This window comes from Dipodomys spectabilis, unplaced genomic scaffold (genome assembly GCF_019054845.1).
Source record: "Dipodomys spectabilis isolate Male_0828 unplaced genomic scaffold, ASM1905484v1 ptg000003l, whole genome shotgun sequence".
Lineage (NCBI taxonomy): Eukaryota > Metazoa > Chordata > Mammalia > Rodentia > Heteromyidae > Dipodomys > Dipodomys spectabilis.
In genome coordinates this window covers 17,361,886-17,374,857 of record NW_024870680.1, presented here as the reverse complement: position 1 = coordinate 17,374,857, position 12,972 = coordinate 17,361,886, and the positions used below count along the sequence as shown (strand labels likewise).

The window sequence follows — 12,972 nt, the reverse complement described above, 5'->3', positions numbered from 1 at the left end:
TTTAATTAATAGGAACTTCTTGGCAAAGATTAATTCTTGGGATCACCAGATTTTTTAGTCCAACATCAGAGAGAAAAAGAGAGTGCCTACTATAATTTTAAGATAGAGAAAAGGCCTATGTCCATCTTAAGACTATGCCTTGTAATTCTCCTCTTCTGGCAAGAGGTTTTGTGAGAATTTGTACATGCTTCTGAGAATTTTAAGGAAAATGTATTAAGGCTGCAAGAAAATGCCCTACATGTCTCCAAAAGCTCTGCGCAAATAGGGATTTATCACAAAAATATTCGCATCTAAAACTTTTGGCTAATGAAGATTGTTCAACTGTTCCTGAGGACTACATGGAGCTAAAAGACTACCTTGGTGATAGAGCATTGCCTAGAATGCTCTTGAAAAAAAAAAAGGAAGTTAACTTCTGACATAGAAATGAAACCTGCAGAATAGAATAAAATTCTTTGGCCAAGTCTGTCTCAAGAAATAGCCCTGGAACCTAACTGTTAAATTAATTCATTAATAGTTAACTAATTAATTAACTATAGTTGAAAGAAGTAAAAACCCCTGTCTTATTTCTGACGGAGTTATTTTAATGTCATTAGCAATATTTCCTTGCTCAACTGTTCTATGCAATCTTCAATGTAGGCTGACAAGGGAAAAATACTTCTTATAGATCCCACCATTACTATACCAAACAAAAGACAATTTGTCACACGGGGAAGTGTCTTTTGTGAGCAGAGAAATTTGTCTTCTTATTTTAAATTGCACACAACACTTTTAAAAAATAAACTTTATTTCCCATTTTAATTTGCCATCACTGAAGAGACTCATCCTGCCTCGAAAATGGAAGAGTCTACCCTTCTGCAGAAACTTTGGTTTGAACAAACATGTGGACAAGCTTCTTCCGTATCTCCTTAGTCTTCACAGTATAAACGATGGGGTTTAGCACTGGGGGGACAAGAAGGTAGGCATTCGCCATAAGGGCATGAGTCAGTGGTGACAGGTGCTTTCCAAAGCGATGGATGACAGACACTCCGATCAGTGGCACGTAGAAGATGAGTACGGCACAGATGTGGCAAACACAGGTGTTGAGCGCCTTCAGCCGGCCCTCCCCAGAAGCAATAGCCATCACCGTCCTCAGTATGAACACGTAGGACAAGAGGATGGAGACGGAGTCAGAGCCTTTGGTGAAGATGACAGCGATGAGGCCGTACAGGCTGTTGACGCGGGTGCTGGCGCAAGCAAGGCGCATGACATCTTGGTGGAGGCAGAAGGAGTGGGAGAGGATGTTGGAGCGGTAAAAGGGGAGCCTTTTGATCAGGAAAGGCACGGGGAAGACCACACAGACCGCCCTGGACAAGATAACTATCCCTGCTTTGCAGACCACCTGGTTGGTTAGGATGGTGCTGTACCTTAGGGGATTCCAGATTGCCACTACCCGGTCGATGGCCATGGCCACCAGCACACCTGACTCAATGGCCGAGAAGGTGTGGATGAAGTACATCTGAGCAAGGCAGGCATCAAAGGCAATGAACTTGTAGTTAAACCAGAATATGCCTAACATAGAGGGCAGAGTGCAAAGGGTAAGTCCCATGTCTGCAAATGCCAGCATGCACAGAAAGTAGTACATGGGGATGTGCAAGGAAGATTCAGACTTGATGGTCGAAATAATGATGCCATTGCCAAAGAGAGCAATGACGTAAATGGCGCCCAGAGGAAATGCCATCCAGTAATACTTTTCCTCGAGCCCTGGAATTCCAGTTAAGACAAAGTAAAGGTGTTGAAAATGGGTGTGGTTACTTGCCATGGAGCCGATGGGATTTGGGCATGAGGGGAGAGCTTGTGGGGTCCAGTGGAGTGATTTCCTAAAATCACAATGACAGACTTTAGTGGTGTATTACAACTTGACCTCTCTGGGAATAGACTCATTTTATTTCCCATATGTGTGTATATGCATGTGTGTGTGTATGTGAGTATGTGTGTGTGTGTGCATGTGTGTGTGCAGGGGGAAGGGATATAGGAGAATGTAAGAGAAGACTGAGTCCCTGAAATGAACAGTCCAAGGTATACTCTGTTAAGGAAGTTTCTAATAGCCCGAGGGAGGGGCAGGGGAGGAATGACCCATTCAGGTACAAACCAGTCACATTCTGTCTAAAGCCCACACTGCAGTGTCCACCTATAAGGTGAAGTCTTCATTCTCCCCTTTCCTTTCTTCCCACTTCCTAGTTAGTATCCTATGAGATGTTGAATTAGAGGCTGAGGGCAGATGAGCAAGTCAGTAAAATTCAAATAGCACCAACATCAGATGTCACTGCCGCCAGTCCCACTTCTGCTCAGACTTGTTAAAACAGCAGATGAAAATGCTCAGTTCACATGTCTGTGCTTTCACTCTGAGCTCAGCCCTTCTTTATTGTGCTGAGCCTCAGATGTGGCCTCAGAAGCACTCTCAACGCAGCCATCAAAGACAGCCACAGTGATCATTTAAAATAAAGGAAGTTTTGTGATTCAACAGTGCAGTTTAGGGATACATTCTCATCCATCTCTCCTAACCCACCCCTTCCCTCACTTTTCTTATTTTGTAGAATAAGCATGGAATTTTTTTTATTTAATTCTCTCACCATTCTTCTCCCCTGGACCCCACTTTACTCCATTCCAAGCACTGGTTTTCTGGTGTTTACTTGGTTGGACTTTTTTTTTTGTGCCTTCTTTTTTTTTAATTTTTATTTTTTTATTGTGAAAATACTGTACAGAGGGGTTACAATTACATGGGCAAGATAGTGAGTCCATTTCTTATCAAGCATTGTAGCCTCCTCCTTTGTTTACCCTTCCCATCCCTTCCCATCCTCCCTCCCCCCCTCACCCAATCCTCCTCCCCCCCAAGTTGTAAAGTTCGTTTTCGACATGACAACTTGTACTTCTCATTGTTGCAACAGGTCTACCTGTATCCTTATTAAAACGACTTGCTTTTCCCCTTCCCCTCCACAAATTATACCGACATCAAATACAGTGAAAGCAGGGGTTATACTGTGGGGGAGGGACATACAAAGCAACAAAGAAATAATCTTATAATTGCATTAAAAACAAATGCATGAAAGAAAAAAAACATTTAAAATAGATATCTTAGGGTTCATTTTCCTAACATCACCTTATCTGGCCTTTTCTGCTTGACTCATACATATACTAGATATTGCAAATAAGGGAAATCATGGGACCTATGTTTCTTTGGGCTTGGCTTACTTCACTTAATATAATTTTTTCCAAGTCTTTCCATTTCCTAACAAATGGGGCAATGTCATTCTTTCTGATGGAGGCATAGAATTCCATTGTGTATATATACCACATTTTCTTGATCCATTCATCTACCGAGGGGCATCTGGGTTGGTTCTAGATCTTAGCTATGGTAAATAATGGGAGTGTAAACTTGTTCAACCACTTTGGAAAGTAGTATGAGGTTCCTCAAAAGACTCCACATAGAGGGCTGGGAAGGTGGCTCAGTGGTAGAGCGCTTGCCTTACATGCCTGAGGCCCTGGGTTCAATTCCTCAGCACCACATAAGCAAAAAGAAAAAACCCGGAAGTGGCGCTGTGACTCAAGTGGTAGAGCGCTAGCCTTGAGCTGAAGAGCTGAAAGACAGTGCCTAAGCCCAGAGTTCAGGCCCCACGACTGGACCCAAAAAAAAAAAAAAAGACTCCACATAGAGCTCCCTTATGACCCAGCAATACCACTTTTGGGCATTTACCCAAATGTTTACAAACAAGACCACACTAAAGCAACCAGCACAACTATGTTTATTGCAGCATTATTTACCATAGCTAAGATCTTGGTTGGACTTTGATTCAGCCTTTCTAATGAATTATACCATTTGACTTCTCCCCTGGACCTGTATTTCAGGTAATACATTTGTGTATGCTTGCATACCACCTGATATATTCCCTTATATGTCTATAAATGAATTCTATCTTCCACATATGAGAAAAAAACCATTCAATCTCTGTCTCTTTGGACCTGATTTACATCAGTTCACATAATTTTTTCCAGGTCATTCCATTTCTTTTCAAATGGTACAGTATCATCCTTTTTTTTTGGGGGGGGGGGAGGGGGTCCGGTCGTGAGGCCTGAACTCTGGGCCTGGGCACTGTCCCTCAGCTCTTCAGCTCAAGGCTAGCACTCTACCACTTGCGCCACAGTGCCACTTCCGGCTTTTTTCTTTTTGCTTATGTGGTGCTGAGGAATCGAACCCAGAGCCTCATGCATGCAAGGTAAGCGCTTTACCACTGAGCCACCTTCCCAGTCCCAGTATCATCCTTTCTAATGGATGACTAAAATTCCATTGTGAATATATACCATATTTTTCTTGATCCATGCATCCATTGAGAGGCATCCTGGCTAATTCCATACTTTGGCTATGATGAATATAGTGAATATGCTGCAAAGAACATGGTAGCTCTACTGTAATCTTTTGGATAAATGCCCAAGAGTGAATGACAACTCTTTTGTACATGACTTAAAGAGAATACAAATAGCTATGAAATAAAAGGAATTTGTCATTTCTAAATTAGTGCCATACTAGTATATTGAACTTGGGAGCCATTTATCCTTGAGGAGTAAATCATATGTAGGAAAGCAATGAAAAATTTCACTACAGTAACTCATTCTTTGAGCTAAGATACCAGGTTTCACCTAAAGGTGTTTTCAAGATCATCTTGCAATCTCCTATTAACATTAATCATGCTATATTTTGGTTGAGGGATGTCTCCAGTCCTTCATAAATATCTGAAAGACATGTTTCTATTGCCAGAGATATCAACTCTGTTCTCTCCAAAGAGCCTTTAACAGAGTCCTGGTAAGACTGCCAGACAGAGATATGTGATTTTAAAAGCTCTCATCTTAAGACATTTGAGTTACCTTATCCTTATCCATTTATCAGTCGAAAATGAACTTTACAACTTTGGCGAGGGGGGTGAAGGAATGGGAAGGGGAAACAAAGGAGGAGGCAACAATGCTTGATAAGAAATGCACTCATTACCTTGCCCATGTAATTGTAAACCCTCTGAACTGTATTTTCACAAAAAAAAGAAAGAATCAAATTGACTAAGAAGCAATGAAATGTTAAGAGCATAGGCTCTAAGTCCACACATCTTATTTATTTTTTAATCTTCAAATAGTTGGAAAAAACAATTTCAACTTAACATGTCCATTTATGTGTACAATATGCTCAAGCATCAGTTCCCATGTTCAGTATCTACATGAATAATACACAGTTGATCATAGCAGCTATCTCTAGGTAACTGTAAGGATACAAGCATAAGAGACCAGGCAAGAAATGGGAGCTTAATATAATCATTTGGAATAAAAAAATTTTGTTCTTCATAGATTTTCAATATTGATAACTGATTTTTTTGTTTTGCTTTGTTCTGTTTATTTGTCTCTTGATTTGTGAGTTTGAAATTTTGTGCCAGAGTGCTTTTCAATAAGTAAAAGTAGAAACTGAAATATTGTCCACTATCATGAAGAATCACATTTAATTTCTCTCCCTTGTAATTTTCAAAAAGAAAAAATACTCCATAACCTGCTCTTTAGCTTTTAAGCATCCCACTTCTGGCCAATACATCTCTCCCTATCCAACATGATCCCATAATGAATCAAAAATATGTTTTTTAAATCCCCTAAAAGACTGCCTTTGAAAGAGTTCTGCTTTTTCTTAAATCTACTAAAATACTGTTTTTGAAAAATATTTCATTAAGATTCTTTAACCGAGACATTTTATCTATTTCTATAGCAATAACCTTTTTTTTTCCATTGCTCTTCTGAATGTCAATTGACCATTTTTCTTTCCAATCAATTGTTTTAGTTTTCTGTATTTCAGTGAATTTTGAGGAAGAAAATGCTTATTAAATTTTTCAGATAATTATATTACAGAAACGGTGAAAAATATTTAAGAGGTGATGGGGATGAAACAAGGAGAGGAGGAGAGATAAGAAAATAAATTTTAAAATGAAAACAAATTCAAATAAAAGCAGAGGTAAAAAAAATGTCATGCTTCACACTATACTAACAAATTCCTAAAGCCTATACAATGAAAACAATTCTCCATGAGACAAAAAAACGTTGATAGGAGTAAAACAAATGAGGAGGGAAAAAAAACCTGCATAACTTTGGTGAGAACAATGATTGCTGTAGACTCAATTAGAAAAAGCAGTCAGATTGCAGCTTCTTGGACAAAACCCTTCTTGACAGGAGTCCTCACATTTTGCTATTTACCTTGTTACAAGAACTAGTCTATCCTCTGGCAGTTTCTTAGATCCTCAAGCTCTGGCTTTGGCTATTTTAGCTTGTCCTGAGCCTCTTGCTTATAGCCAGGAAAGTCACGGATGTGTTCTACATCTAGCCCCTAGGCTCCTGCAAATCCATGATCTCATTATATATCCTAGATTGAAGAAGTAGATGTCATTTTTTAATGATACAACCTCTTGTGAGCAGCATCAAACACAGAAACTTAAAATCAACTTTTACTTGATGGAAGTCATAGGAAACCTCTAGGCATTCTAGAACATTAGGAGAAATGGAATAAAATTGGGACAGGTGCTAAAATAAGAATTTTATTCTCCACCATTTCAGGACAAATGATGGTCAGGAAAGACCTAAAATAGAAATCAAAGACCTCCTCCTAATAGAGATTTGACCAACCACTCCTCACTTGATAACAAAGTTATGAATATCTCTCTCTGGAGTGGGAATCCCCAGACTCAAATCATTTGATGTTGTAGATGAAAGATGTTTTTATTTTAAATGTCTGATCAAGAGAGACACATAGAAATATACATACAATATTTCATAGGTGACACTTGCCATTTACCTGTATTAATTTCAGTAACTGGGAATTCACTACCTTCAGAAACCAATACCTTCAACATAGATAATCAGATACCTTTCCCACTCTTAAAATTTTATGCAAATAAATTAATGAAGCTAGTGACTTAAAGTAGGTGAGTGAGAAAGAAAACCAGACATAAAACATGGAGTACTTGGGTTGGGGAACAAAAGATAAGAAAAGATAAAGGGGCACAGAGAAAGGAAGTTTTCTTAAATTCTCTTAAATTATTCTGTCTCTGGCCAACTTTATCTTCTTATTTTGGTGTAAAACATACCTGGCTTCTGAAAGGAGCCCTAGCTAGAAGATGATTCTGAAGCAATCTATGGTTCACCTCGCAAAACCACTGGCACTACGCCATGATGATTTTTATATACTGAACCCCCTCCAATATTCTCCCCTGTACTGAACCACTCAGATCAATTGCAGTTATTCCCTGGGGCTTGCAGGACTGGAGAGATCTCTCCAGGGTTGTTAAATTATCCCAACTCCTCAGGTCAGGAAAATGACATAATATTGAGGGATAAAGTGTGTGTGTGTGTGTGTGTGTGTGCGCGCGTGTGTGTGTGCGCGCGCGCACGCTCACGTGTGTGCACACACGCACACACACACATGCATGTTTGAGAGGGTGGGAAATTCCAGAGGCTAGTTACAGCTCATTCACTTTTTTGGATAACCATCTTATCCATTTCACCATTTTAATGACCTAAACAAATGATAGTTGCCTTTATTTTTCTCTAGTACAGCACAACTAATAGGGGGAAGAGAACCTCAAGGAAAAATGTCTCTCATTTTTCCCATTCAAATGAGATCTCAAAGTTGAAATAACTTTCTAGTGAGTGATTTCTTTTCATGTTCCATTTGTGTTTTTCAGTCTTCAATTTCAACCTAATTATGGTATTAAGCCACTCCTAGGGAAAAAAGAAAGCAAGAAGCCCTTTGCGAAGTCATTAATCAGTGCCTTGATCAATCAAGGAGCAGTGACAATTCCAGAATATCTAACTCAAAAGCTACTCTCTCTGCCTGCTTTATGAAGAATACATCAGCAGCAAGAATAATTAATATCTGACATGAATTCTGAGCTTTATCAGTAATATTATTTATTGTAACTATTATATGATTGTCATTATAATACTTATATAGCATAAATGTAATTTTCCCGTGAAGTGAGCATTATCATCATTATTGATTAGAAGGCAGAAGAGGATCACATATTTTTGAATTGGCACAGACTGTTGGTGTAGTGTCTTTGTAAGAATTACAGGAAAGAATCATATAAAATTCAAAAAACACAGACCAGGGAATCCTCACTCCCATAAGTTTGTTCCACACTTCTGGACCCTGAAGGGCACCATGACAAGGTAAAGAAGAAATGCTCATACAGAATGAGGATGATATGCTAAGTTCACTTGCTCATCTGTCGGCTGTCTACCTGGTGGACAATAATAATAATAATAATAATAATAATGTAGTCTTTCACCTATTAGGTTTATTAGGTCAAAATTTGTTTGTATCTCAGAATCATTTCTTCAATAGGTTTTTTTTTTTTTTTATCATGAGAATACCGTACAGAGGAGTTACAATTACATGGGCAAGACAATGAGTACATTTCTTACCAAGCATTGTTGCCTCCTCTTTGTTTCCCCTTCCCATCCCTTCCCATACTCTCCCCCTCCCCCCACTCAGTCCTCCTCCCTCACAACCACCAAAGTTGTAAAGTTCTTTTTTCGACCTAACGACTTGTACATCTCATTATTGCAATGGATCCACCTGTATCCCTAGTTAAACGAATTGTTTTTTCCCTTCCCCTCCACAAATTATACCAACATCAAATACAGTGAAAGCAGGGGTTATACCATGGGGGAGGGACATACAAAGCAATAAAGAAATCATCTAATAAATATGTTAAAAACAATTACATGAAAGGAAAAAACAAACAAAAAACATTTGGTATAATAAAATAATGTGAAGTATAACAAGAGAGAAGAGGGAAAAAAAGGAGAAATGCTTCCTGTTTCTCACACGGAAAGCTGGAAAAACACCCCCAGAGTACTTCTTATCTAAAGCGATGGCAGAAGTTCCCCACATTTCTGAATTCCTTAATGGAAACCTTCTAACACTTTCTATAGGGGAAAAAAGCAATCTTTTCCTTCCCTTTCAAAGCATTTTGTGATGATTTGACCTGATCTCTCTCAATTCCCTCACCCCAAGCTACTTATTAAAATATGTCTATATTGGCTGGAAAAGTGGCTCAGTGGTAGAGTGTTTGCCTTGCATGCATGAGGCCATCAGCACCACATAAACAGAAAAAGCTGGAAGTGGCGTTGTGGGTCAAGTGGTAGAGTGCTAGCCTTGAGCTGAAGAGCTGAGGGACAGCGCCCAGGCCCAGAGTTCAGGCCCCATGAACGACAAATATATATATATATATATATATATATATATATATATATATGTAATGTCAATATTCATTCTTTCCTGCTATCCTGTCCAGAGTATAGTTACTTTTTAAATTTGATAGTAACTTTACTCAGTATTTTTAGTTAATTTCCTATATGAGTTCTTGCTTTTCTCATGATTCCCTCTTACACACACACAGATACACACACTCACACACACACACACACACACACACACACACACACACAGTGTGTTACTAATCTTTATCTTGAAGGTCAACATTGATAATTTTCTTCCAGGTCACCCATCTTATCACTATATAACAAGGATCTCTCCCAAACCAACATGTTTATCACCTTAAAAGGCAACTACATGGGCCAAGCACAATGACTAACACCTGTAACCCCATCTACACAAGAGGCAGAGGTCTGAAGCACCACAATTCAAGGTAAGGTCAAGCAAAGAGTTACTGAATCCCCATCTCAAAATAAAAGCCTGGCATAGAGATATGTGCTTGTGATCCAAACTACATTGAAGAAACAGGTAGAAGGGTTACAATGTGAGGCAGGCCAGTTAGGCAAAAATGCAAGAGGCATCCAAAAAAATAACTAAAGTGCAAAAAGTCTGCGGGTGTGACACAGGTAGGGTATCACATTCCTAGCAGGCACAGAAAATAAAAACTACAATAAATTACATTCTTCCTTTTCCTATACACCTTGCTGGTTATTTCTTTGAACAATTCATGTAATAGTAGAATCCATTGTTGATAGTAAAATCTAGTTGTATAAAATAGGAAAAAATAGGGGGGGGCTGGGAAGGTGCCTCAGTGGTAGAGTGCTTGCCTTGCATGCATGAGGCCCTGGATTCGATGTCTCAGTACCATATAAGCAGGAAAGGCCAGAAGTGACACTATGGCTCAAATGGTAGAGCACTGGCCTTGAGCTGAAGAGCTGAGGGACAGTGCGCAGGCCCAGAGTTCAGGCCCCATGACTGACCAAAAAAGAAAAAATTAGGAAAAGATAAGTCACACAACAAAAACAAACCCTGACAAATTTACCTCTCAAATATTAATCTTGTTTCTTTCTAGCAGTGTTACACGATTCCCTCAGTTCTTCTTACATAAACTTCAACAACATTCTTTTTATTCACATTAAAAATAAGTTGTTTTGCTTATTTATATTTTTCTTTTAAGAAAATCCCCCGAGAGAAGTGGGTGATTCTCTTATTATTCTCATAACTTTCTGTAGAAAATATTGTTGCAATAACATTTGGCACTAACCAAATTTGAATTAGGTATGTTTCTTATTGCATGTCATAGAACAACTTTGTTATCACATAAATTAATTTTTTATGAAGTCCTTGTGAAAAATCACAGTAATGACAAATTAAAAGTACATTTGCAAATAATTTCTAGGCCTACATAACATATCTTGTCACTCCTTAAGCAATTTTCATGATAGCTACATAAGTTTTAGGAGAAAGTGTCTATTTTTCTTCCAAAAGTATTTTTTCTTATTCACACACTGTTAACCATTACTGAGCAATTTTTTAAATGGATTATTATAATTGCCGAAGATAAAGTGCTAGAATTCATAGTGCAGGACAAGAGATAGTGTGTGATCATGGTTATGAATTATTTAGTATACATAACAATGACAGGATTGACAGAGTGGAAAAAGGAAAGAAAGAAAGTGAGTAAAATGGAAAGAAGAGGAACAGGATAAAAGATGGATAACTCTTGAAAGATAAATTTCAAGGTGAAGCAAGATGATTTTTAAGGTGAAAACTACTAAACATTTTTAAACTTTGTTTTATTATCTTTAAATAGTAGCACAAAGGGAAGTCTACATTCCATTTGCCAATTTATGAATAGAATGCATCTTGATCAATGTCATCCCTTCCATCATTCTGTCCCATCTCTCCAACCTTACCTATTTCTGATTCTGTTTCACATAGGTACATTGGATATTATGACTGTACTTGCCTACCCTTCCTCTCTCGGTTCATCTTCCTACTCTTGTTAAGTCCCACCAACCACAGATGAAATATGTTTCAGCTACCTGGTATTTAATTTGTTTAACTCTGAGTTCGTTTTTCAAAGGGGTTATGCCATCAGACTCCTCCCCTGCATATACCAATACATTAGTCAATTTGTTTGTGTAAATATGCATATGACTCTATATATGTTTTCATATATGTTTATAATTTAGATAAAATTTCCATATGGGAGAAAATATGTACCCTTTGTCTCTCTGAGCCTGACTTAAGAGTGTTTTAGTCATTTTGCATCCATATCAGTTGCTTTTTCTTTTTTGTGTCTTTTTAATTTTATTTTCTTATAAGGTTGTGGTACAGAGGGGTTACAGTTATATCAGTAAGCTGATGAGTACATTTCTTGTAGAGCATTGTTACCCTCTCCTTTGTTTTTCTCCTACTATCCCTTCCTTCCCCACTCCCTCACTCCTCCCCATCCCCCAAAGTTGTAAAGTTCATTTCCAACATAGCTTTTTCTTTTTGTATGTGTGCACTGGCCCTGGAGCTTGAACTGAAGTCCTGAGCACTGTCCCTGAGTTTTGTGCTCAAGGCTAGCCCTCTACCACATGAGCCACAGCTGCACTTCCAGACTTTTGATGATTAATTGGACATGAGTCTCATGGATTTTCCTGCCCAGGCTGGCTTTGAACAAATCTTGAGATCTCAGCCTGCTGAGTAGCTAGGACTACAAATGTGAGCCTCTGGTGCTGGCAACAGCAGCATTTTTGTCATGCCAGTATTTAAGTAGTGATATCTTATCATGGTTTTAATTTTTGTTTCTTTAATGACTGAGAACATTGAACCTATTGTTCATGTGTTTGATTGACACATTTAAATATTCTTTGGTGAAATTTTCATTGTTTTTTTTCTCAGTACTGAGGCTATGAACCAGATCTTTTTTTAAAATTGTATTTTATTGTAAAGATGTTGTACAGAGAGGCTACAGTTACATGCGTAAGGTAATGAGTACATTTCTTGTCAAGCATTGCTACCTGCTCCTTTGGGGAACCAGATCTTGTATTTGCTAGGCTGACCCTCTTCCACTTAAATCATGCCTCCAACTCTGTTTTTGGTTAATTTTAAGAAAGAGTCTCATTTCCCACCTGGGCATGAACCTGAGCCTTGACCCACCTACTTTTAGCTTCCCATTGTTGCTGGAATGACAAGAGCTCTCCACCTCAACTAGCTAGCCTTCTGTGGCAATAGAATCTTCCAGACCTCTACACGGGCTGGTCTGTGTCTGTAATCTTCCCAATCTCTGTCTTCCTCATAGTCTAGGTTGATGCACCACACTGTAGGTGTACTGAGAAAGGGTCTTGTGAGCCATGATCCTCCTTTTCTTAGCTTGCCAAAGAGCTACGGTTGTAGGCAAAAGCCTGTCCCTGGTAGCTGAAAACATTTTTTAATGAAATCCAATTCATTTCACTTTTTACTTTTATGATTCTGCTTTTCAAGAGTATTTGCATAACAAACTATTTCTTCTAGATATTTCATAATGTTTGGCTTTTTATTTAGATCTATGATCCTTTTTAATCTTACAAAGTGAGATATAGGTTAATTTTTCCTATATTTCCCAGAAGAATTTTTGAAAAACATGTACTTTCTCTACACTTTTCCTTTGATTGTTTTGTGGGGGTTGTTTGGTTTTTGCTTTGGCTTTTGTTTCAACTTGATGGTAT

At 38.4% G+C, this 12,972-nt stretch overlaps 1 protein-coding gene across 1 annotated transcript; it reads right to left on the bottom strand.

Moving 5' to 3' along the window:
- Nucleotides 1-844: 844 nt before the first annotated feature.
- On the bottom strand, nucleotides 845-1,798 carry LOC122116907 (olfactory receptor 51H1-like). Its single transcript, XM_042690492.1, has one exon. It carries the CDS (start codon nucleotides 1,796-1,798, stop codon nucleotides 845-847), a length of 954 nt encoding a protein of 317 aa, XP_042546426.1.
- Nucleotides 1,799-12,972: the final 11,174 nt, after the last annotated feature.